Source organism: Mytilus trossulus, chromosome 7 (genome assembly GCF_036588685.1).
Source record: "Mytilus trossulus isolate FHL-02 chromosome 7, PNRI_Mtr1.1.1.hap1, whole genome shotgun sequence".
In the NCBI taxonomy this organism is placed as follows: domain Eukaryota; kingdom Metazoa; phylum Mollusca; class Bivalvia; order Mytilida; family Mytilidae; genus Mytilus; species Mytilus trossulus.
In genome coordinates, this window is record NC_086379.1 from 59543731 (window position 1) to 59571633 (window position 27903).

The 27903-nt window shown below is 30.0% G+C and overlaps 1 protein-coding gene across 3 annotated transcripts; it reads right to left on the reverse strand.

Moving 5' to 3' along the window:
- On the reverse strand, positions 1 to 27813 carry LOC134725435 (calpain-B-like). 3 transcript variants are annotated; one of them, XM_063589248.1, is made up of 21 exons: positions 27341 to 27813; positions 22311 to 22380; positions 20885 to 20986; positions 20149 to 20302; positions 18763 to 18940; positions 17848 to 17934; positions 17004 to 17089; positions 16565 to 16642; positions 16076 to 16169; positions 10587 to 10674; positions 9770 to 9918; positions 9099 to 9316; positions 7981 to 8011; positions 7189 to 7306; positions 5129 to 5190; positions 4687 to 4755; positions 4242 to 4320; positions 3555 to 3572; positions 2270 to 2386; positions 1586 to 1653; positions 1 to 1241 (listed from the first exon to the last, which is right to left on the reverse strand). In XM_063589248.1, the coding sequence occupies exons 1-21, from the start codon at positions 27518 to 27520 to the stop codon at positions 1215 to 1217; spliced, it is 2073 nt and encodes a 690-aa protein (XP_063445318.1). In that variant the 5' UTR covers positions 27521 to 27813; the 3' UTR covers positions 1 to 1214. The 3 variants fall into 3 exon arrangements, with proteins under 3 accessions (XP_063445318.1, XP_063445319.1, XP_063445320.1); XM_063589249.1 differs by lacking the exon at positions 3555 to 3572 and having other exon boundaries at positions 27341 to 27811; XM_063589250.1 differs by lacking the exons at positions 22311 to 22380; positions 27341 to 27813 and adding an exon at positions 21271 to 21362.
- Positions 27814 to 27903: the final 90 nt, after the last annotated feature.

Below are 27903 nucleotides of genomic sequence, written 5' to 3' on the forward strand. Positions count from 1 at the left end.
CAAAACAATAACATACTTTAATGAAAAAAGGAAAATAAAAATTTTATAATTAAATGCACATTCAGCATCTATTCCCTTTATAAATCATGCATATAAAATAAATTGTTCTATTAAAAATTCATTGTTTTTCATTTCAAAGTTGCACCTATTGCTATATTCATTATTGCATAAATTAAAACAATAACAAAAACTTACTACATGTATATTAATAAGCAGATTTTAAGAGATTCTACAATAAAGGTTTCAATGTGCCTGTATCACTTAAAATACTCAGCTTTCTATAATAGATCAACAAATCAAAGAACATAAATACCAAGCATAATGTCCTATCAAGTTTTATTGACATCATTCCAGCCAATGTTAGAGTTAACCACATGTATTATTGATGTTAATGCCAGTTGTTGAAAAAGGAGGACAATATACAATTATAGCCTTTGCCTGAGGTCAATACAAGAAATATAACAAAATCATCCTTTGATTTTTCTGTAATTTTATATAGATATCATATTTTTACTAGACATAAACAACATATAAGTTGTTATTTCATTTAGCTCTATTCTTTATTCTAATTTTTAAATCTTATGTAATTGAAGATTTTTTTTCTTCAAATAATAGATCAAAGATATTTTTTTATAAAAGTTTAAACCATATCAGGAAATTCATAACAGGACGTCACAAAGTTTGCCTGTTTTAAGATATTCTTAAAATTACCATGCAATATGCTTTTTTGTAATCCTCCTTCGAAAATATAGTTTTAACATGTGACTATCCCTAAACTAATCAAATTAGTTTAAATAAACAAATTAATAATATTCTAATCTATAAAATGTTGATTTGGTCAAAGGCAGTTTAATATATATAATGCTGATCAGGATAACTTAAGAATGATCGACGCGATTCATTTGATTAAAATATTTGACAGAAAAATATGCTCGATGAATGTTAACTGTTTTACCTTAAAAAAAAATTGAGATACTTTCTGAAAACTCGGTCATCAAATTTGGGCTAAAAATCTGAGAAGAATAGTTTTGAAAATGAAAACACAATATAACTATTGGTACTTGACGATAACACACATGGTAAGGCTGTAAAAATATAAGCTTAAAACTTGCTGCCATTTCTAGAAAAAAAAGTCTTTGCACAAACAAAATTCATTGTAATGTTATTTGTAGAGTTATCCTCATGGATTTCTGATGTTTTGGTCGGTCAGTTGGTCAGCAGTACATTGTGTAGTACAGATACTGAAAAAGAGAAAAGACAGTTCTCCAAATATTTCATGATTATGCAATTTGATGTCTTAATAAAAACGGTTGACTAACACTCACTGCTTTGTTGAACTCTATTAAAAAAACACTTAATATATAAATAAGAAATTTCATACAAATTCAAAACTGTACATGAAGGAATTACTTTTAAATGTCTTCCTTTTGAACATTCTTAAAGAGAAACAAAGGTCAGTGAACATTTCCCCTGTTGTAGAATGAATAAATATTTTAATCTTAAAATCTTGATTGAGATAATGTGGGTTCTAGTAAGATTGAATTCTCATTCCTTTTCTTGTAATTATTTAACAGTGAAAACTTACTTCATTTAAGGTGAATGAAGCAGCATCATTATTACCACCGGTTTTCAACTGCTGATCCTTAAATAGTTCTAAAATAAAATAGAAAGATGATTGAAGTTAATTAATAGACTCTGCAATACAAAGTTTTCTTCAACAACCTTGAAGCAAAAACAAACTCCCAAAATACCAGAAACAAATGCAGACAATTATCACAAATAAATAAAGAATGTTTTTTTGCTTATTAATGTTGAAGCCCATATGATACCATATAGATATTTCATTTATTAGTTTAGGAATGCAACAAGATAAGATACAAAAACTTTATAGATTATATTAAATTAGAGGATAATCTATATACAATATTTTGCAATTACTTATCCAATAGCCATAAAAAGATTATTGCAAGAATATTATGCCTATTAGATAACCTGACAATACAATAATATACAGGGGCCTGAATATATAATTTTTAGTTTTTTAGTTTGGCTCAACCAGGGATGAAATGTTCAAATTCAGCACTAAAAAATCACTTTTATCAACTGTGAACTTGTTTCAATAATGTTTTTCGAGAATTTGAATTAATTCAAAGCAGAGCAAAACATATATATCTATCTATAAAAGAATATCAAGGTTGTGGAACTTTAGTTCCATCTGTTTGCATAGTATATAAACAACAAAATATGTTCGAACTCTTAAGATATTTACCAAACATTAATGTGAGTTTAAAGATCACTATCAAAAAATCTGTCAGTCTGATTTTATTGTTCCTGTTTCCATAGCGACGTACAATCGCTATCTGTACCTGTCTGTTTACAGTAAAACCTAATAAAGTAAATAATGTAAATGTTTAAAAGCTGTAAAAGAGTTTAAAGTAATGTATCATTTACAACAAAGTGATTATATGAAAACATGAACACACACTCTTACTCAACAGTTCTTACTCAACAGTTCAACTAAAATGAACTGAAATCAAAACTTAAAACTTTTAAGACTTTCAAGAATGAACACATTGTTGTACTTGGCATACCATCAATCTTTATTCTAAGTTTGAGAAAACAGAAAGAAGGTGTCTGGAAGACCAGAAAAGTGCATACACATTACAACTCATCACTGATAAACAGCTGTTGAGCTGACCGAAATAATTATGTTCGATAGAACTTGAAAAAAGTGTGACAAAATTTTTTAACTTCATTTAGCCTTTTTAAAAAAATTCTTAGTTCATATAGCCTAGTGAAGAAAGTATTACATAATTTAAAGTAGGTATCTGGTAGTTGTAAAAAGTGCTCATGTATATAATAACTCATCACTGCAAAGCTGTGGACCAAATATGAAGTCATTAATTTCTGTGATGTGTAATGTGAGAAAAGTGTGACAAATATATTTGTTGAACTATTGGAGGAATGGCAGACAGGACAGATAATGCAAGTTATTTGATGCTTGAAAAGAGCAGTGAATTTGCAAGCCAATCAGGTAATTTCTTATTTAAGTATTTTATTATAATTAGTGATGGCAGTAAGAAAACCCTTGTAATTTTCAAATATGTAGCAGTAAGCATGTTTATTAGAATTAATATATAAATATAATATATATTATCTGAGTATAAAGATAGAAGTTTGTAAATTTTCAATAAAGTTAATAATTTCACAGTTATGAAACAAACCAACACTGATATAGACACATATCATGTATAGTATTAAAAATCAGATTTCTTACTATTTCAAGCAGATAGATAACTTTTAAAAAACTATTTAGAATTTCATTAAAAATTAAGTGATTTTTGTGCATCAACACTTTTGAGAATTGTTATTTCATTAGAAGCAAAGTATTGAGATAAAGCAATTATGTATTCATGGAACTGTATTAAAGGGATATTGTCTATCACAGATATACCAACAAAGCAAATTCAAGCATCCTATGTGAGGCTATGTTGTACAATATGTCTAGGTACTTGTACATCCATGCTCTTACAACAGACAAATAATTCACTTACCAGAACCTATATATTGACCTGCATTTCAAAATTATTTCATAAAGGTATAATACATGTTATTGTTATCAATTAGTTTAATGGTCTTTAATATTCCATATTGCCTACTTCTTTAATTGAAATTTAATACAAAGAAAGAGTTTTGATTGAAATTAATTTCAATTTCAGTATTGCCTACATCTTAAATTGAAATTTAATACAAGAAATGAGTTTTGATTGAAATTAATTTCAATTTCAATTTGCGGAAATTTGGAAATGCAAAGTGTTTTAAAAACAACAAACATTTGGACTCCCAGACTTACATTGTAGTAAATGTATCATAGTGAAACACTACCAATAGGAGTGAGGATGATTATTATATCATAATTTGTAAAGAATGGATATTACAGCAAACTGTGGATTCATTTATACTTTATGGATACTAATTTTCGTGGATTGAGGAAAAAAAGGATTTTTGTGGATACTTTTTCATGGTTTTGCCAAAGTCTACATTATAGCCTGTAAACAATTTGTACTATTGTGCCTTTGAAGAAGATATATTCGTGGTTAACCTCTTACAAGAAAATCCACGAAAATTGGTATCCCAACAAAAAATAATGAATCCACAGTAAAATATATAGCATATCAGTAGAAAAAGAAGTTGCATTATTAGTTTAAATATGCATAATAACTCAATGAATCAAAACTCACCTAAAGCACTGAAAAGTTTACTTAGTTCATATGTATCTACACTGGCAGTCCCATCCTTGTCAAACTGCTCAAATATTTTCTGTAAAAATGTAAAGAAAATCTAGATATAACCTTTTTATAAAAAAAAAGCTGTTGGCATTGGCTTTCTTTTATTTTGTGTGTTGATATTCTCTTTCAAATTCATTGGTGTTTTGTGGATACATAGGAATCTTATCATTTCTCTATTTTTATATTACTGAAGATTTATTTATTTTTGGTTGTACCAATTTTCTTTGAAAAAAAACCCAAGTTTCATTTGTTAGGATACTTGATTTCTTGGAACAAAAAAAAAGTTATTTAGGAAAATGTTTATTTTTAACTTTCAAATTTGTGCTTTTAGGGATTTTTTCACATTTCTGTTCTATTAATGTTTATCAGGGATACACATTTATACTAACGTAGTTACCTTGTAAGCTTTAATTTCATTCCATCCTTTTACAACTTCATCATAATTAAGTGCACCAGAACGATTTCTCTGAATTCATATTAAGGATGATCATAAAAGTTCTGTTCATTGTTTACTTCTTTGTCTTCCATACAAACATAATTTTGAATTTCAAGTATTGCTATATAAAACATATTCTCTTTGCTAGGAAAGTCATCAAAGAATCAGAAATATGATCATATTTAAATACTCTCTGGTATGATGCACAAAACAAAGCAAGTACACAACAAAAATAACTGTGTGAACAATAAATAAACTAATGTAATCAGTAAATTCCAATCATGTCTGATCTTTGTAATCTAACTAATAGGGTCCTTTAAAAAAGGTAAAAAAAGAAGACTAAACTTAATATCTGCAGATATCTGAAATACCACTGCCCTCCTTTTAAATATAATAAGGATACATCCATTAGTGTAACAAGAGATCTAGCTGCCTCTAAACTAAACAGTATGGATTCTCCAAATTCTGTAAACAAAAATCACACTTATTCATTTTTACTTAAAATCATGTGTAAATATGAATTCTATAAGATGGACGTACATATTCATTTGAATATGAAAACATACTATTATCTTCAACTGGAGAGAAGAGGAGAAGAATCTTCAGTTACTTCACTTAAAAATTCCAAATATTGTAAAAATATGTATTGAAAATCTAAGAAGGAAGGCCTCACAACATTTCTTTGTAAATTCTACAAGTGTTCCTTCATAAACAAATGTTAGAACTAAAAGAAAGTTTAGGACATATTTATCTTTATGTTTGGTTTGAGATATTTAGTTCATCATTCAATATATATAAATAAAGCTGTCACATTTCTCTTATATCTCATAAATGACACCCAAACAATTGATTAATCCCATCAATTAAGCTTAGGGCAACACTCCACTGTTAGAAAATAAAATTGAAAATGAACCACAAAATGTTTTATCATCTCCTATTCCTGGAGTTCTAATACATTAACCAAACTGTGTGTTGCACATGTGCATATGTATGCAATCTGTATCTTCCATAGATTTGATTTTCACAGGTTAAAAGGGTGAAATATAATAGACCTCTTTCGAGTTCATCCGTCACTGGAAAAAACTCGTCATTTATGCGCACCTTTATGATGTCATTTACCAGATAGAGGGGATTGCCTGTATCCGTGCACTATTAATGTTCATCAAGTGTCTTAGTGATCGTCATTGTGCAGGATGAACTAGAAAGAATGGTTGTTCTGTAGGTACTTAATGACAATTCCCTTATTGTAACAGCAGTGCTTATTGTCAATTTTGAGAATTCAATTTGAGGAATAATTCGTACACTGAAGAATTATAGTTTTCATGATCCACTCGCTCAACATTAGAACGGAAGTGACCATGCACCTTAACGCACAAATGACGTTCAGTAATACCAGAGTTATTGATGGAAATGCATCGAACTCCAAAAGTTGTCTATTCCTTTTATGTGTATTCATGGCAACATTCTGCATTCATTTACCATAAAATATTTAAAAAAGAGGGTGAAAATGTCACATATTCCCCAAAAATTTGGCTTAAACTAGAATTTCAATGCCTTTGAGTGATACCTTTTTCGAAACTGTTGACATTAATCTTCCTAATGATCAAATAAAAAATGGGTGTCATTTGCCTTTTTTTCGTAAAATTTTATCACAAAATTTGTCCGACAAAAAGTTGGAAAAAAACATAACAATAATTGCAAGACCAATGTATGGTATGGATATTCAAATACAGACTGTCATACAGAAAACAGCCTATATTAAAGACATTACATAATCTAGATGTTCATATAATCCAAATATGAAGGCTATTTTAATCCTTAGCTATCCAAAAATGAATTTTATAGCACATTATTAGCAGTCATATTTGAAAAGTCCACAGGGGCCAAAATGCAAAACTACACACCTAACTGTGGAGTGCTACCTAAACAATAAAATTTCCTCTGGAAAAGTTGACCTTTTATTATGACCTTGTTTGCTCTTAATGAGCCCGGTTAGTTTTTATGATGTTTATTACACAACCATCTTTCATATGAGCCAAAATAACTGTAACCAGGAGTAAGTTTGGTAAGAGCAAATTATATAAAGTTCAATGTTACAAGATTAAATATTTTAAATTGACTTGTAGAACTTTTAGTGTCAAAGTTTTATTCTAAAGTGTTGATTTTTACATCCCAAATAGGTCAATATAAGAAATTTTGGGGATATTTGACAAACCAACAGGATTTCGACCAAATTTAGGACTAAGAAACATAGAGCTCAAGCATCAACAAAATAAATATTCAAGTTACAAATATTATTTGAAAGATCTTTTTTGTCAACCTATATTAGACAGGTTATTGCACTCTATGTTTCATGTCTAATAGTCAATGGAAATTCTAAAATAAAAGCAGAACACATCCTATTATTCTTCTATAAATAATCTCTGTCTTTTACTGTTATTGTTGAATCCCTCTATACCTTACCTGATGCAGATAATTCTCTAAGAAAATGTTTTAATTCTTTTGCATAGATATGTCCATCTTCAGTGGCATGCTTCATAAACAATTCCTTCACTGGATCTAAAGGTTTAACTGGCTTTGGCTACAGGAAAAAAGAATGTACCATAGATGAAACTAGTTTCATCATATTAAATTACATACCTGTCTAAACCTAACTCCTTTGAGACTAAACATTTTTGTTCACATTAGTGTACGTACAAAGGTTGAATTAATAACAAATATTAACAGTCAGTTCCAATACAAGTGTTCAGTTTCCACAAAGTTTCTGCTAATGCAAGGTTTCACTACAGATAAATTTCTTCATGATGCAATTTAAATTTGAGTCATTTGCCTTGGCTGCCATTTGGAGGGATAGTTGTTTTATTTTCCTATTGTTGTACAAACCAGTCTGATCCCTAATAGATGGCAGCACTGACTCAAGCAAGGCTAAGAGAATTTATACTGTTCAAAAACATTTATTTTGAATGTCTACAGTTCGATCAGTATGGCAAGTTGAATTTGGCTTATTTATCAAGGAATTTGTGCACATTGACCTCGAACATGGTGAAAAAAGAGGAGTAACACTGGCTCATATTGTGCCAATAAAAATATAAGTCAGCCAAACAGCTAATGACTATGACAGGCACCATATATAAGAAAATGTATCCTTTTATCTCATAACTGTGTAGCGATAATTAAGTATGTGAAGAGAAATATTTCTTGTTTGTTAAGGTAAACCAGCTTTTGAATAATATAAAACAGTAACAATTTACTTACAAGTTCATTCTTATCATCTTCTTCTAGTAACCTGAAATGTTGTCAAATTTGTTTAAATCTTAATATCATTTAAACAAAATATCATTAAAATGCAACATTTTAAAATTTTCAACCTGTTGCAACTTCCTCATACAAATTTGAAGAGGATTTGAAAGATAAAGATGAAGGCACTATTCTAGGGAAAACAGGAATGATGGACAAAATGACAGAAGAGTCAAATCATTACACACTTTACAACTTCATTTATTGGTATATAATCACAAATTATTCTTCATTTTCCCTTACATATGAAGATATTTGGATATATTTATAATGAGACAGACACTAAATATTTGCCTTTGATGCCTTAAATATTCTTGTTCATTTTCAGCATTTTTTTATTCTCTTTTACAACCAAGGTCCTTTTTCTGAATTGTTATTTTTTTCCTCCCAATTTGACTTCAACTTTTTTAATTTCTCAAGAATCAACGTAAAACCAAACAGACAATTCACTTACAATTCAGCTTTACTGAATATTTGGAAGTTAATTTCAAAATGATTAAAGTCATCAGAAACGAGTGACCTGTGAAAAATAATGTTTTTCCAATTCTTGAACCAATGCATACAAACATCATAAACTTAGTCTTCTGTGCAAGAATTTATCATTTTTTTCGAGAAAATTTCGTATAATTGTCAATTTTTTTTTTCAATCAGTCAGTGTTGTTGTGAAATTATGGCAGGTATTTAAAGTTCGTGTTTTGAAGCTGAAGTTTAACGATTGTCACCTGTTTATCAACAATCGACAAAAAAATCAACAAAAAAGCACGGAAATTGAGCACGTGTTTAACATGTAAATTCAGATAACAGTTTATTTTAAGTACATCCATGCATATTGCGATAACAGGATTTTTACGAGATGGGTCACAAAGAGGTCACTTTGCATATGGAAAATATGTCGGGGGAATTGTAGCACATGTTTCTTTTAATTTTAATCTGTATTGGAATATGTGACAGGTATTTTTTAAAACAAATTTGGAAAACTTTTCAGGCAAATTTGGTACTTTAAAAGTAAACAAACTTTATTATTTTTGCAAGATGTACGTGTTTGTTCATAATTAAGAAAAACAACTTTCACTTACCCACTGTCAGCTGGTTTCTCTGTGTACAACCTGAGCATAAATTTGGCTTCATCATGTGCCTTAAATGTACTAGGTATTAAAGCATATACACCAGGGTCTAACTCAAATCGTCTTGTTACTTCACGATTGTATTCATAAATCCCTGATCTTTTTCGTAGAATTAAAGCATTTCTTGGAGCTGATTCTCCATCTAGTGGTCTCCTTTGAAATTCTCTCAACTGTACAAAAATCAGGTATAAAAATCAAATTTAAATAAAACTCTAAATTGTTTCATTTGAATATGTTTTGTAGCTAGTTACATACAATATTTAGCTACATAATGAACTTCTAATTATATATCATTTTTCAAATCTAATTTTTGAATATGGACCTTTCATATACAGTCATTTGTGGTTGAACTGTAATCTGTCATTTTGAATCTCACATTACTGTATTTATCAGTCCAGTTTTCACTAAAATAGCCTATGGTAGAGACTTTTATTACAGAATTACAACATTATTTTAACAATTGTAGAAATTGTTTTATAATGGGAGATAACTCAGATAATTTAGTCAGACAAAACATGCATTGTGTTTTTCTTTTTGTATTTTTAATAAGTGTTGTTATTCCATATTTTCTTTTTATCATACAACCCATTTTCTATTAAAAATCATGAAAATAACATAATTACCTTATACACATCAAATCCTATTGCAACAGTTGATTTATTATTCATTTCTTTCTCTGTCAAAGTTGCAATCAAGGTACATAATCCTGAACTGTCTGTAATATCCACATCTTTTAGTGTTACAAAAAACTGAGGATTTTTCCAGTAAAGATCTGAAAAGAAGAGCGGCAAAGGTAACATATCTGAATAATTTCTAGTTAATTTTATATAATTATTGAACATTGATTTGGTTGCAGGTCAAAGATGTAGCACTATTTTTGTGAAGAAGAAGGTCATAACCTTGATGATGATCTGTAATTTTTTACACCTTGTATACTTACGGGACAATAAGGGGAAATGAAAAGGAACAATATAAGCACCTTCGCATTTACTGTACATTTGAAATTCACTTGGTGTGAAGATGTTTTCTTCCTCATTTATTCTTTTTATATAATCAATCAATTAATTCCTACTCAAAGCAGTTATTCAAACACATTTATCACATTTTGTACTTTAATAAGCTCAATAATATGTTCGGTTCTCAGGAAAAGACCCGTAAGTATCTTCAACATTTAATGTAGTAAATTATCTCCTCCTGCCTTAGTAGAATTATCTCCCCTGTCTAAAATTGAATGGTTTATATAATATATATCAGTCATGTTTCTTACTTTCTAGGTTAAACATATTCTCTATAATCTCCAATGCTCCAATTATTCAAACTATTGTCCTGTATGTGAATATGGACAATTGCCACAATTTCCAACAGCCATTTAAAAGATTATCTCCCCTTTGCACTACATATAAATGACATAATTTGTAGAAATCTATTTATTTCCTATACCTTGGTATGGATGATTGCCACAACCTCCAGCAGTAAGTCCCCTTATCCATGCATCATGGTAAACTGTTACTTCCCAATTTTGTTTCCTCTGTAAAATAAATCCATAAATAAGCGCTTCTAACAATCTCTATAGTCTTCATCATGAAAATTTCTGTACCACACAATATGCTTGAGCAAAAAATTGTACTTGTACACTTTTTGTTAGCTTGTTACTATTTTTTTCAATTATTCTGTGATTTGTATTTGTCAGAAGCCAAAGTTCACATTTTATGTCCTGTTTTCCTTGATTTCTATTGGTTCCAAAAGATGCTCATTGTATGAAAGTTCAAAGGTTAATAGAAATATATTCTCTTTGGGTTTGAAGTGTTTTTTAAAACATCTATTATAGAAAAGTTGAGCTAAAAACAAGCTTCTTATGTCCATATCAACTTCAGAATCTTAAATGAGCAAGCTTGGATACCCTCAGTCAAAAAGATTAAATGATTTAAAGGGGAAATTTATTGTTCCACACAAATATATACTTTGACTAAACAAACCAGACTGACAGGCCAACTAAAGACTGAGTAGATGAATGAATGACAGACATGTCAACAAATATATAATCCAATAGATGTGGTATGTATGAGTGCAAATGAGACAACTATCCATCCAAGTTATAATTTAAAAAAAAAAAAAATCACGAACAGCAGCTTCTTCTGAGTGAGAGGTATAATATTTATATCATTTTGTGTTGATTTGTCCTTCATATAGAACACTTAGATGTAATTTTATGCCAAAGTATTATTGTTCATGGCCAAATACAAGAAAGCTTATTTTTCTGTTACAAGCTGGGTCAAAAAGCTTAACAAAAAGACTATATGTAATTATCTTAAAAAGCTGCATGGAAACTAAGATTGCAAATTATTAGTTAATATGTTATTTATGTTATTTTAATATTTCTCTGCATTATTTAATTTATTTTACTATTCTCTGTATTATGTCTTATTTGTCATATATATGTATAACTATACCTTGTACATGTATTATGCTAAAGCAATGTTCAGTTGCTAATGCAATAAAGATTCATTCAATAATTTGATTTTAGAAGTCAATATTTGTTCATTCAACATGAACAATAATCTACACAGGATGCCATTCCTGCAAGCACCACCAGTCAACTTACCGCCTTTGCCGTTTTATCCGTGGCCATGGGGCCCATTTAACCAACCAAGTCACCAAAATGGCATTTCAAATTATCCGTAAACATTTGTTACAATCAGTATTAATTGCATACCACAAGATAAACATGTGAAACCTACAATGTATCTGTTATAGTTGAAAAACAATTGTAATTTGGTGTACTTATTTGCCTGACAAGTCAAGATATGACTAAAAATCAATGTTTTGGGGTTTTTTTTTTGTTTTTTTTGTTGTTGTTTTATTTGTTCTTTTCAAATATATATATATATATATATAAAGTATGAATATTCATAGTAATGAGAAAGAGAAATGAAAACACCATTTTTTCATTCTATACTGTTTATAAAAGGAAAACATTTTTCATCCTATCTTTATGTTATATATTATAAATCATAAAAATAATGAAACTTCTATTAACCATTTATAGTAAAAATACAAAAAATGGATCATTTAGTTCATTGTAATTTTAAAATTATCAATTCCTTGACAAAGGATCATCCAAAATCAACTCCAATTTTGTCCTTTTAACTTATACTTTAAATCATTTTACTAAAATAATGCCAAAACTTAGTTCTACTGAATATAACCTTAACATTGGCATGTGGAATATTCAAGGTTTAAATTCAGAAAAAATTACTGATCATGCATTTGTAAATTTTGTATCAAAAATGCATATTATTAGTCTTGTTGAAACTTGGAGTGACAGTGGTAAACCTGTAGATAATATACCTGGATTTGATTTTATATGTAATAGTACCAGGAAAAAACATAAAAGAGCCAGACGTGGTTCTGGTGGTATTTCTCTGTATGTCAGAAGTTCTATATATAAAAGTATATCCAAACTAACTTGTACTCATAATAATGCTGTATGGGTTAAACTAGATAAACATTTTTTTAATCTTAAGAATGATATTTTTATGGCTACAGTATATTTTTCACCAGAATATTCTTCTGGTTGTACAGAAGACATAAATGAAGTTTATTCAAAGTTGCTAAGAAATATTGAGCACTATAGTCAACTTGGAGATATTGTAATTCAAGGTGATTTTAATGCATATACTAATACTATTCCTGATTTTGTTATCTCTGATGAAGCAAAATTCCCAAAATCAAAAGACAATGATTATTCAATTGACTCACATAATTTAAGAAATAATCTTGATTCAAAATCTGCAAATAAGAGTGGAAAGTTATTAATTGATTTATGTAAAGAATCCGGACTCAGAATACTGAACGGAAGAACTATTGGAGACCCTTTGGGCAAATGTACATGTATAACATATAATGGTTCCAGTCTTGTAGACTATACACTTGTGTCTTCTAATATATTACAATGCATTGGAAACTTTAAAGTTAGTGATTTTACTCCAATATCAGATCACTGTCCTATCAGTTGCTCTTTACTTACTTGCTTTCAAAAATGTAAAACTATAGAGACAAAATTAGATCCTCTCCCTGGTAAATTTTTTTGGGATAACAAAGCAATGGATTGTTATACTACAAACATTCAAAACTCACATGTAAAACAAAGACTAGATGAATTTGTAAATAATAAACAGATTGATTCTAATTCAGCTGTTGAAAAATTCAACGCTATTTTGTGTGATACAGCACTTTTATCAACTAAATTTGTTCAAAAGAAAATCATGAATAGGCCTATTAAGAAAAGTAAAAAACCATGGTTCTCAGACTCTTGTCATGACCTCCATACTACAGTTAAAAAGTACTGTTTACTTGTAAATAAGTTTCCAGACAACGGATCCTATAGAAAATCATTTTACTCATTCAAATCTAAATTTCGAAGAAGGTGTAAACAAGAAGAAAGAAATTACAAGAGTCAAATCTGTGACCAAATCTCACTAAATATGAAAAAAGACCCAAAGACATTTTGGAATTTACTTAACAAATTAAGTTCTCTTTCAGAAATAAAAGAGGAAAACCATTTTGATCAAGAATTATTTATAAACTACTTTAAAAAAATGAACAGTACTTCTAACATCCAAAACAATAAATTCCATGACATAATTATTGAAAAATTAACAGCCTTAAAAAAGACACTAAATACATGCAACTCTGACAACGAATTTAATAAACAAATCCAGCCAGCTGAAATTTTAAATGCAGTTAAAACACTTAAAAATGGTAAATCATCAGCTGAAGACTTAATTTCTAATGAAATGATTAAATGCGGTATGCCAGTATTATTAGAACCCCTATTAAAACTTTTCAACCTAGTATTTATGAAAGGCAGCTTCCCAAAATTATGGAACAAAAGTTTGATTACTTTAATTCATAAAAAGGGGAACAAATCTGACCCCTCTAATTATAGAGGTATCTCATTGACTTCTAATTTGGGAAAATTATTCAATAAAATTATACACACTAGACTAATGAAGTTTATTAACACTAATAATCTGATAAGTGAAAATCAGATTGGCTTCAAAGAAAAAGCTAGAACAGCAGATCATATCTTCTCATTAAAGTCTATTGTAGACAAATATAAAACTAAAAAAAAGAAAATTTTTGCAGCATTTATAGATCTGCGAAAAGCCTTTGATACTGTCTGGAGGGAGGGTTTATTCTACATTCTACTCCAAAACAGACTTACAGGCAAGCTTTTTAATGTCATCCAATCAATGTATAATGACAACAAATGCAGAATTAAATTTCAAAATGGTATGAGCCATGAATTTATATCAAATTATGGAGTAAAACAAGGGGATGTACTTAGCCCCACTTTGTTTAATATTTATATAAATGGCCTTGTAAATGACCTTGATCATGCAAACACTCAACCAATTATTATAGGAGATGTTAAATTGACATCATTATTATATGTAGATGACATTATTTTATTATCTGAAACCCAAGAAAGGCTACAAAATGCACTAAATGAGTTAACTAAATTTTGTTCCCTATGGAAACTTGATGTTAACAAACAAAAATCAAAAATTATAATATTCAATTCTAATGGAAAATCTCACTGTAATTATTTTAAAGTAGAAAAAGAACATCTTGAGACTGTTAAATCTATTTGTTACCTTGGAATAACTATAAATTGTTCAGGAAGTTTAAGTCATTCAAAAAAAAATCTAATGGAAAAAGGGAGAAAGGCTTGGTTTAAAATTAAAAAAACAGTCTCTTTAGATAATTCCTGCAGTATGCTTGAAAAATTATTTGATACTTTAGTTGTTCCAATAACTCTTTATGGGAGTGAAGTTTGGGGTGTAAGTCAAGTGTTCAAAGATTCAGATCCATTTGAACATTTACATATTAAATTTATTAAAGAAATTTTAGGTGTACAGTGCAAAACAACAAATGTAGCCTGTTTAACTGAGACAAACAGAATCCCTTTGTACTTTAAAATTCAGCTTTCAGCTATAAAATTTCTAAACCATATTGTAAACTCGCCTAACACTTTAGTCCATAAAATATATAATAATGTAGAGAAAACAAGTAAATGGGTTAACATTGTAAAAGACTGGTTAAATAAATTAGGTTTTGGTCATCTCACTTTTGATACTTTTAATTTAAAATATCACATAAATAGTATCCAACAAAGAATCTATGACCAGGCTTATCAAATTATAAATTGTTCTATCAATAAATGTGAAAAATTAAATTTCTTTTGTCATACTAAAAGAATTAGAAAAAGGCCCCCATATATTGATATATGTAAATTCAAAACTGACCGATCAGTTTTCAGTAAATTTAAACTAAGTGCACATTCCCTAGCAATTGAAAGAGGGCGTTATACCAACATTGAAAGAAGTAAACGCATTTGCTTATCCTGTAACAGACAAGAAATTGAGGATGAATACCATTTCTTCTCAATCTGTCCATGCTATACATCATTAAGGGATACCTATATACAAAATATTAATAAAAATCTTAATTTCAATTTTATTAAATTGCAGTCCACTATAACACTGAAGCATTTGACTGTACTTTTAAATAACAGTCTACCAGTCATTATAAAAATCACCATAAAGTATATTAATGATTGTCTTTTATTAAGAACATCTGTATAACTTGTATTTCTTTTAATATGCAATGCCAACCTAATTTTTGTTTGTGTTCTTTTTTCAATTGTTCATGAACATTTATAATGTGTTAACTGTTGATATTTATAGCCTTTTTTCTTCTTTGCTGTGAATACCACTGTCACTCTAATATAATTGTAATCAATTTAACTATTGTAAGTTTATTGTCTTAATTTTGTATGCCATAACCATTTAATGTAAATGTGTTTGTGAGAATAAAATATTGTCTATAAAATATTGTCTATTGTCTATATATTTAATGAATACCTCATCATTGGCTATTTCTGATGTTAATGAATCTGGCTGTAAGTGACACAATTGGATTTCATCAAAGTTTCTTAATACATCTATAAATGGTATCCTGTGGACATAAAACATAGAAAAATGTATCATACAATACTCAAACAAAAACGAAAAGTTGTGCTATGAATACTCTTCAGAAATATAAAAGAGTAGAATATGAAACACCCATGCATAAAACTAGATTTAAAAGAGAAACAAACTAACACTTTTCGATTGGAACATGAGTAAAGTATGGTTACAACTAGCATCTTTGCTTGTTTTTCTGATTTTTGAACAAGTGCAAGAAAATATTTTATCATTTGATTGTTATATGGATCAGACGTATTCTCTTTGCATTATAATATGTAGTAAAAACGTTTATTGAAGGGATTGTGATATAAAAGTTTTAGTTAGATTATTTTGCTAAAAAATAAAAGCAACATCTTTGTCAGCTGATCATATTTCAAGAATTACCAGAATTCTCCATCATCTGTAATGACTATTCCAAGTTTTGTCCTTGCTTCTTGTGAGATGTTCCTGATCTCATCTGAGCTACAAAATATCAGTAGCTATTTTTACCAAAAAAAGTTACATGAAAAAAATATTCATTTAAGTTATGCATAATTCAATAAAACTAACAATTATTGTTTATAAGATTTCTAGTGTGAAAAGTGAAACAGCTGTCAAAAGAAAAAAAGAAAAATTGTGTTCTTCATAATTTTATTACTTGTAAAACTATATGTAAAGTACATTGTACATAATCCATGTATACTTTTATACTTTCCCTATTTTGAAAAATATTCTCTTCTGTAGTTTTCTACATGATCCTATATACATCATAGTTATCAGATAAGTTTAACCTCCCCACTTTTTCTGTCCTATGGAATTTTAAGATAAAAACTAGGCAACTTACTGATCAGACCAGTCTCCCTTCCATTCTGATCTGCCCCACGGATTTCTAAGACGTAACAACTGAACATTATTTCCTCTGTATGGAACCTGTAAGAAAATTCATAAATAACCAAATTGTTTTTAATCTGAAAAGCAAGTCATTTCTTCTCATTATATGATTTATTGTAATAAATGTTTACTAAATATTGCTTGTATCTGTTTATAATAATTTCCTAATATTATGAGCTAAATGCATTTCTACTCCTATCTAACATTTCGACAGTGGCAGTTTGAATTTCCATTCATTCATCATGGATCTTGTTAGATTAATTCTTAATATGTTTTCATTCTAAATATCTAATTTGTTTTCTTCTAAATATCTAATTTGTTTTCATTCTAAATATCTAATTTGTTTTCATCCTAAATATGAAATAATTGCCACTGAAAGCAACAGTCAGGAATATGACAGTTGTTATCCATTCGTTTGATGTGATTGGACTTTTGATTTTGCCTTTTGATTTTTGATTTTCCTTTTTGAATTTTCCTCGGAGTTCAGTTTTTTTGTGTTTTCACTTTTCAATAATGTCAAAGATCTACCATTAAACGTTTATTTTTTATCCAATAAGACAAAAAGGCAAGTTAAGGACAATTGGTCCAGTAATTTGGAATCCAGTTTTGCAAGTTTTATTGTTTTTTTACAAAAGGAAATAATCCATCACAAAATGTATTGTAAATTTTCTAATGAGAATTAAAACTTTTATAAAATAAAATTTAGTTATCATTTTTCACGATCACATTTTATATTGAAATAAAAGTATTTAGCATATAAACAGATATAATAAGAGAAATAATGTATATAAACATACCGAAGCAATTCCTGTTATGCTGTATGCATGCCCCATAAACAAACCATTGTTCATCTCAACTTCTGGTGTTTTGGCATTTTCCGGCAACTACAAAACACCCCAGATATCATTTTTAAAATATGTATTTTGTAAAGTCCGCCTTCTCTTTATAGTGACCAGTAAATAATTACTCGTATTAAGGTGGTACCTAACACTTTCAGTAAAATAAATTTGGCTCGTTTAATTTCAATAAAATTTTGACAAAGCATTTACTTTGACCCTTTAACAAAAATATAAAAATTTCAAAAATTTTGAACCACAGTTTTGTCAGAAAAATTACACTTGTTATATAGCAGTTTGACAAACACCAATTTTGATCTTTGAGAAGCTTATAACTCCCTTTACTACACAAGGTAATTAAACGTTTATCTGACTTTACGGAGTTATCTCCCTGTAGTGGTAGGTACCACCCTAAGTTACCTATATGTGTTGGTATTGAGTATGTGACTATACTCAAATTATAGCCAGAGTTTAGACATGATGGACTGTTTGTAGTATCAACAAATATCTACATTCAGTCAAAACATAAATCAAGCTAACTGTTCAAATTAAACTCAGACAGTTTGAACACTAAAATCTATGTAAACAATGTTAATTTAAAATGTAGACACACAAGCATCTGTCACTTAAATGCTGTAAAGTTATCTATCATGCATAAATTTATATCTCAGATCAATTATTGACAAATAAACAATAAAGAACATATTTATTGAACAAAATTATCTAGTTTTCAGTAAAAGCTAATATATTATCTTTAAAACACACAATGCTAACAATTAGGGAAAAAAAATCATTGCTTCAATTTATAAATTTATGCATCAGCAATAAAAGTGCTAAAAAAATATCTATTTGACTTAAATTCTTCCAATAACTTACATGAATACTAGCACCCATTAAGGAATTCATCTGATAACTTTTCCATACCAGATCATATAAATTATTTTGTATCTTGGACTTGTCTTTTAGATCTATATATTCTGATATTGAACCAGTCATATCCACGATGGCATCTTGTAATTTACCGCCATCTAATGCTTCATAATTACCTCGCAATCTGCAAAATAAAAAAAAAATAATATACCCCTTGTACATGCAAGAGGATTACAATCTCCATTTTAAAAACAAAACAAGCAAAATTACTTTTTTTTAAAGAACATTATGTCATTGTAATAATTATTATAAAATCCATAACTTGATTTAAAAAGCTTTATTTTGATGGGAGAAATTTCTTTTTTAACCATTTCTTTAAGAAATTTTGAGTCATATGTTCCTTCATATTTCACCAAAAAGATGAAAATGTTTTATATAGTTGAACGTCAACCAACTCATGATGGCGTTTGTAAAATTTAAAAAGGGATGATTTCAACTTCACCATTTGGACTCTTCGTTTAATAGCTACCTTGTGAGCAGCAGCCCTATATCAAGAGAATTATGATAGGAAATACAAGCCTGGGATTATCTTATCAATGGGAAGATATATACTCTGTATGGAGGGGCTGCTGGGATGTTGCTACATAGAAATTGAAAGATCACAATTGGGAAGCTGAAATCATCTCTTTTGTTGTAAAGTTTGGTTTCATCCAACCCTCATTGTCAATTTCTAGATGTGAGTCAAGATATGGAGCAGACTTAACTGTATCTCTAGTATCCTTTATCTCTAGTTCAAGGGATAGATTCGTTCAACATAGCCACCACATTTTGTATTTTTTAGTAAGAGAACATCATCTTTATAGCTGAACGTAAAGATAAAGGGTGTTGCTAACTTCTTATCTTTCTTCCTAAGAATTTCCTGTATGATTTCAGCCTCATAATAATAAAGAAACAAGTCGTCTGGGCACAATTGGTATAACAAATGTGTACAAAGACTTCCGTTAAAAAGAAAATTCTGTATTTTATTTAGATTTTCAGATACACACTACTTTAAATTATGTTTTTCAGTACTCCAATTTGTCTTTAGCTTTTCTGCATACAGATTAGATGACAATAGCAAAAATTTTTGTTTAAAGTACAAGTGTGGACACAGATCAGTGTGGATAGTCATTATTTGTGTAAGTATTCACGACAGTGTTATCATCACCAAGTTTATATATAAGTGGTGCCCTCTACTGATTTGTTTAAAGTATAAAACAATCTATGATTTGTTGCCCTGCAAGAGGTGACCTATATATCCTTCAAGTATACCTTACAAAGGTTTCTGTATGTGGAGAGAGCTGGATACTTTATCACTACAAATTTGTAGTTACAGTATACAAAGAAACATACTTAGCGTAAGCTTTCTCTAGGAGAGCTGGCCAAAATTCATCCGGATCACTCCTGTTTCTGGCATATATCAGCTGCATGCCATCTGTTGGTAGTAAATCATCAACGATGACCTCCACCCATTTACCATACCACCAAAAGTTAAAACGAAATAAACCTGTAAATAGCGTAATGTTATGATCTGAATTGATAATAAAATAGAGGAATTACTAAGATGGAAAAAGAGACTCAGAGGTGAAAGATACCAAGTGGACATACCAAAATAAATTGACAAGGCCAAACAATCTTTTATATTCCATACATTTGCTATATATGTAAAGGAAAACATTTAAGATTCTCCCTATTTACCATTGTTTTTTTCAAAAAACTACAATCTAGGTAAAAATTATTTAAGGACCATAAGTATTAAATATAAGAGATAATATATTATGAGGTCCTTAACTTATTCATTCAAACTTTTGCAAGTTTTAGTTGTTTATCCATCTAAAAATACCAGGCAGCTTAGATTTTGTCAAAGTCTAGGTCTATTGGTATACATCTAAACATACCACCATAGTCATGGTCTATAATTGGTTTACATCAAATCATATCTGCATAGTCTTTGCCAAAATCTTTGAGAGGTGAATTAAGAGGGGGCAGGGCCCCTTTTGTTGGAAACATTATGGAATCTTAGATAGTCAGTGGGCCCCCTCTTTTGATCTGCCACTATCTTGGCCTATTGATACACATTTATACAAACCTGCATAGTCTCTGTCAAAATCTTGGTCTATTGGTACACATCTAAACAATAGTTTAGGTATAGTAGATACCACAGCTGCCCCGGCTATGAACCAACAGTTTCCTAAAATATTCAACACATAAATAACATGACTTTTTGTGAAAGAAAATAATTTTAACTGAAAGATATCACACTTATTTTGTGAATAAAGGATGTGTATGGTATCTAACGAAAGAGGCAACAACACAAGTAGTCCGAGATGTCGGACTACACCACAAGAATATAATTAAACAAAGAAAACATTTATAAAAGGATATATAGATATATATATATATATCATCATAAACCTGCGGCCGCATCACATAATCATCATCATTATCGTAATCAACATCCCATCATTAACCTACCATCCTCCACATCCCATCATCAACATCCCATCATCAGCATCTCATCATCATCTTCTTACCATCAATATCTCGTCATGATCATTACATCATCATCATCCATTTAAAATATATGATTGCGTAATTATATAAAGATAACACACCATCACATTTAAGGTTCATCTCGCGCGGTGTTTCATGTTGTATCATGTTTCTCAATTAGGAAATTTGACACATTAGCTGCAAGATGATTGATACGCCTTTATTTTAAATACGTACTTCACTTTCTTCTCTAGTACAAACGTAATAGTTATTTTATTTCAATATCTGGTATTTCATATTTCTTGATCTACTATACGTAAATGGTTTTGGTCTACCTTAAAGGAAAATATGTAATCTCCAAACTCAATCCTGAGCATACATGAAATATTTGCAACTGTATGTTAATCAATCATTCAACCAATAAGTCTTATCATGGTGGATAGTTGGTGTCAGTCTAATTGGTAACCATACAGCACCTCTTTGTTAAATAAAAATGTCCTACAGATCTCATTTCCACATCTTTACTTTAAAACGATTTACGGTAAGTTGTTGCACAGGACATTTGTTAATGCAGGATGTTACTGGGAATATGGACACATGTTTGCAAACCATATTAGTACCGATTATCGGTAAATGCAACAGGTATTAAAATAGATCGAATCTACCGCATTGTTCAACGGTACGGTATTCGAATATCTGCATACACGATAGAAAAAGCAATGATTTTAAATGGCAATCGGGAACACAGGTTGAAAAGAGATGGTTATTATTGTTCGTGAACACAAAATGAACAACATAACACTGTTGCCGCTTAATTTTACAATACAGATGAAGAATCGTATTGTTTATACCAGGTTTATTTTAGTTCACATAATTGGTTGTAAAATCACATCCCTTTCTTCCTACTCGAGTATAAGCTATCATCTTTGACTTACTAACCATAAAATACCTACAAAATATTTCACTGAAACTACTGTAAATGCCATTTTTTTTAAACCATCGTTTATCTCAGTATAACTCACCTAAAACTCCTTGGTATAAATCATGCCTAGAAAGCCCTGCTTTTACAAATCTAGGGTTGACAACCAGGTCCTGGAAGGAAATGTATATTATGAGAATCAAAGAATGAAGAATTTTATGTTATAACACGACCTTAATATATACCTTTTTGAGTTTGATTAAGTTGCAAGTAGTCAGTCGGTGGGATATTCATTAACAGTCTGGTTGAAATTTTGGAAGAATGTCACGATATCTAGACGGAACCCATTCAGCAGTTCTTTTATAATAATGGAAATCCTTGTCACTGGACGTCAGGCAAATAACAATAACCATGTATTTTGGCTATTCATTAGATGACATCTGACGTCTCAAAAAATAATTATACATAGCTTACACTGTCCTTCTGTCACATACAACAAAATCTAAGCAAATTATGCTACAAAAGGTCAAGAATCTCACTCATTGATACGCATCTACATGTAGGAATCAAAGAAAACAAACAGAATATTACCGTAAAAGGAATACTTCTAAGTGCTTTGGTGTTTGTCCCTATCAGTATTTCATCTTATGCATAAGTAATAGTTCATACCTGCCGACTGTCACTATTTGCGGGGGTTTTCCCCCATGGAGGCTCCCAAATTGAAATTTTGAAAGAGCATTTTTGTCCACAATTTTCAACAAAACAATTAATTTTACAATGAATTAAGGCTTATAAAATAATGAAGAATCCAAACTACAACATTAAAATGTACTGGAAGGCCCACTTGAATGAATCTTAGAACTTTGACAGCCATCTTGCATGCAAAACCCCCATTGGCATTTTGAAAAGTTGGCAGGTATGATAGTTTTCTCAAAAATCTTCTGGAGTATGCATGAACTATTTTCCACTGGACATGAAGCAAGAAACAACCAATCAATCCAGAGGTAGATCCTTTTTACCAGTATATCATGATAAATAAGTTTTTGATATTGAGGAAATTGTTAATTGTAAGAAAGGCTCGTGTTACTTAGTTCTTATTTCTAAAATAAAATTGGGTAAGTAAGAAATTCTGTTATATCAGTCAAAGCACTTGATCAAGCACTCAATGAATCGGTTTCTAGTGTCCAATGGTCAATGGAAAATGATGACCGACTAAAGTACTATAGATGGGATATTATTATATCCGAGCAATCGTGTGTATGTATTAGATACCTTGAGGGCGTAGCTAAAATGGGTGTATCTAATTTACACCCAGATAGTATCGTCAATGCAGAATGATTGTTTTCAATAATTTAGGATGGGGTTCTTACAGCGATTTGATCATATTCTATTAATTGAAAAGCAGAATATTAAGTTCTGTAAGGGTTGGAATGCTTATTTTGCTGTTCTTACTTTATATTTTTGTAAACGTTTATTATATGCATTTGTTATATGAAGTTACTGAAGAAAGTGAGTTGATATCGTGATGGATGCGTCCGTCCGTCTATCTGATTGTCCGTCAGAAGATATTTGAAAGTATATTCATACACACATGACATTAACACTTGTAAATTTCGAATAGCGGTACCCTGCTTTGCTTTTGAGTTTGGAAATTTTTTCAGGCACTAATTATAATTGTCACAAGACGGAAAGGAATTCCTTGTTTTTCTTCTTAAATGAGTCGGCATACTGATGCTACGTTTTTTGTGATATTAGAATAAAATTTAGAAAGGAAATGAAGAATGTGTCAAAGCGACAACAACCCGACTATAGAGCAGACACCAGCCGAAGAAGGCCATCTTGCTAGAACACTGAATTATTATAAACATTCATATAAAGATCAAGAAACCTGAAAATACGCCGATTGTTTTCTTTATTCGAATGTGAACAAAATTTGTATCATATCTTACTGCCTATAGTAACATACTTCCTTAGTTTCAGTAGAAATACATACTGTAAGCCAGCAATGTGCATTTATACGTCACCAGTTAGAGAATTGTATAGCATACACGAGTTAATAAACGTTTTATTGTCAGTATAAGGTCAAAATCATAACTAAGATGATAAAAGTATTGTAAATAGGTGTTGTTAATATTACGCACATCTCCTTAAATAAGCACTAAAAGAAGCACCACAATAACCCACATTCGACATTGAAGGCATTTGATGATAGCTCATTGGTCTTTATCGTCATGGTCATCGGCAATTATTACAGGCAAAATAATACGAGAGCACATTAGTGACATACGGACCTCAACCTAGCTTCTCACTAGACTGAATCGCTGAATCGTTTTTTTTTAAGCGCTAGTTTATAAAATATCAGTCCACAGGACTTTTTATCTGAATTGTGAAAATTGTATATATTGTATACATCAATACTTTTTTCTGTATATGACCAATGGGCCATGTGTAAATTTTAAATGAATGTCCGATGATTTTGTAGGGATTTATTTTTTACGTGATCAATAGCCAGGTCAGCTTACATGCAAGTCCACAAAATTTTTAAATCGGTGCAGTTGAACGAAGTCCAAAGCATGTGTGTAAAGCAGAAAGTTAACGGTTATTGAATACCTTCGATGAGAGAATGATACTTTTTTTTTGTTACCATCACACAGAAAACTTTTCTTCATGAAAACTGGTTGAAAAAAATCAATTTAAGCTTAAATTCCGACTGGCCAACCTATGAGTGCGACGATCGTTGACATCATTTAACATTGAGGGTAACAACTAGGACATTATATCTGAGAAAATATCGTTATTGCATAAATTCTATGTCATTTTATACACCCAGTCTATAGCTTCTTTAATAAGTATTTTGATATATATGTGACCCCCTCTGAATACTAGAAACAGACTTTTCATTGTGCTTGTCATACCAATTTCCAGGCACATAAGAAATTGCTGTCATTCTACAAATTATGTGAAACTACTAGTAGAGTTGTATTCTATTGTACACAGTTTACTAGAAACCTCAATGACGCAATCGTATATCTATCATTTTGTCGTAGAAGATCCTTCGGCAGAAAACTGGTGATAAAAATAATATTTCATGAAGGTGTGAAATAGTAAATATGACAATAAATTGACGACAGCAGTAATTTGTTACTTAGATTCATTAAACAGATATATCTAATAATTTTGAAGTGGAGGTCACTATCCGATTTATCATCTGGACGATGTGGGTTTTGATATGAGGGATGACTTTATAAAAATATATGTAATTCGGGAATTCAGTTCTACATGTAACCTGATTCACATCGTGTGTGTTGGGAGGGAGCTTTTGCCGTGAAAAAGGTGTCTCAGGGACCCGAGCTTGGCGAGTTCATGCCGCCTGAAAGTGAAATCGCAATAATAGAATGATAATAAAAAAAAGAAAAGAACAATGACAACATCAGCAACTATATAAAAATATATAATAAAAATGCGATCTAAATATTATGACGATGACACTTTTAATGACATTTCGTCGTTACAGGTGGGCGGCAAAATCTATTTTTGTCAGTGGTTTGTGCATAATCGGCAATAAAAGTCGACATTTTTAAACATAACTAAAACAAATATGGGCTTAACAAAAAACCAAAGGACTTGCATAGAACGTTAATGATCTGTACAATATACATTTTACTTTATAGTAAACGAAAATCAAAAAGATCAATAGATAACAGGACCTTTATTTTTATATCTTTACGTCCTTATGAAAGGTAACTAAGACATAAAAAGATAAACTTGGTATGTGGCTCTTTTGATAAAAACTATAAAAAAAAAAGTTATATTTTATTTTTTCATTTTTGGTGATTTAACGCCACTTTTAAGCACTGCATTTAAGCTATTTTGTGGCAGCCAATTTTATTTGATGGAGGAAGCCCCAAATTTCTATATTTTATTGATGTACCGCATTGTAATGTACATTGGTCCCAAATGCCAGAACAAAATAAAAATAGTGCATTCAACCAGAAACTTGTCTGAATACGCATGCAATATTTGCTACTGGACAATGGTTGTAATTTCCAAAGCGTTTTTGGCACCAATGAATGCAATAATGTGGATCATTTATTTTCAGGGTTACACATTTTCGTAAATGTGTTTTTATTTCTATCGAAGATATTTGATGCAAATATTTTTCAAATGTTAATATGCAAGTCTTAGATACACAATCTAATTTTAAATTAATTTAATTCGTGGTTTACCGTTATCCACGAAATCAACGCAAATAGGTTTTAAACGAATACTAATGAACCCACAGAAGGTTTGGCAATAACGAATATTGATGCTGATTTGTTGGTAATAACCTCGCTTTTATATTGAACATTAATGTCTTAAAAAGCTGAAAAACAAATCTTCAGTTCAGGTGCAATAAAATTAAGTAATTAAATAAACGTCTGTCGATCTGTGCATCTGGCTATTGACTTAGACTTAGATCTGGCACAAGACACCAATTATTGTCTGGTAGAATGTAGTTTTTGTTTTTGTTATGTTATCATATACATGTACGTTCTACTGTGATCATATTTAACATGGAGACATCTATAATATAACTAGTGCAGCATAGACGAAACCAGTCTTTCGTTTCATTTGGAAATTAGTATACTGTTTTTATTTGACACACATGCATATCAACAACTATATTTATTCAACATAAAACTGATCTATAGCAAAACCTCCATAGACAACTTACATTGTATATTGCAATTTGTATTTGATTTACAATAACAAAAGTATAAAGTTTCCTTATTTTAGTTTCCGTTCATTATTATATATTTTATAACGATCTCATTTAGGAAATGAACAATTGAACAGTTAAAAAATAAGGAAGAAATTTAATGAAACGATTCATAAAATTCTCATATGTCACCGGCGAATTATTGATTAGAATATCTTTTGGATTCCCAAGGTTTAAATCTACTTATAAATGTTGATATATATAGATATAGATATTGATTATATACATGAGAATAAACTTAGTTCATAATATAGTGTAGTATTCCGTAAAGTTACCAATACTATATAATATTGATAAAAATAGAACCATAAACATTTAGTTCACCACCTGTTTTAACTTCTAGCATGACAATGTCAACAAATGCCCCTACTCACCCTGGGACGTTTCCATATAACGCTCCGTACTCCTGAAATCCGAGGCTGTGCGCCAGAAAATGTAAGTGAGGAAGTACCAGGTGAAAAATCAGGATCCACAAATAGTTTGTTATTCCGAAGAAGTTCACTTTTAAGTCCTAAATAATCTTCTTGTCTTACGAGCCCCCTAGGTAAACTCATAATTGGATGTCAATATCCTTTAGGAAAACAGGTAAAGCGTTTCCTCTAGGCTACACCGGTTTTATGTGAAAGCAGTATTTTAAATTATGCAATTTATATTTATTTACTTTACAATTCATACTGCATATTAACGCTAACGAATCCACACTGTCACACGGATGAAAAACTGAACTTGGATTTAAATATATAAAAAAGAAAGGTAGACTAGAGAGGTCCCATAGAGGTTGGTCGTAAATAACCAATATTGTGTAGATATATGCGTTTGTCCTGCTTGTTAACCTCCCAGTTGTAATAATAATGTTATAATTTTCTATATTTCATAGACGGACATAAATCCAAACAAAAGGTACAAACATAATAAATGATACATCTTATTTATACAA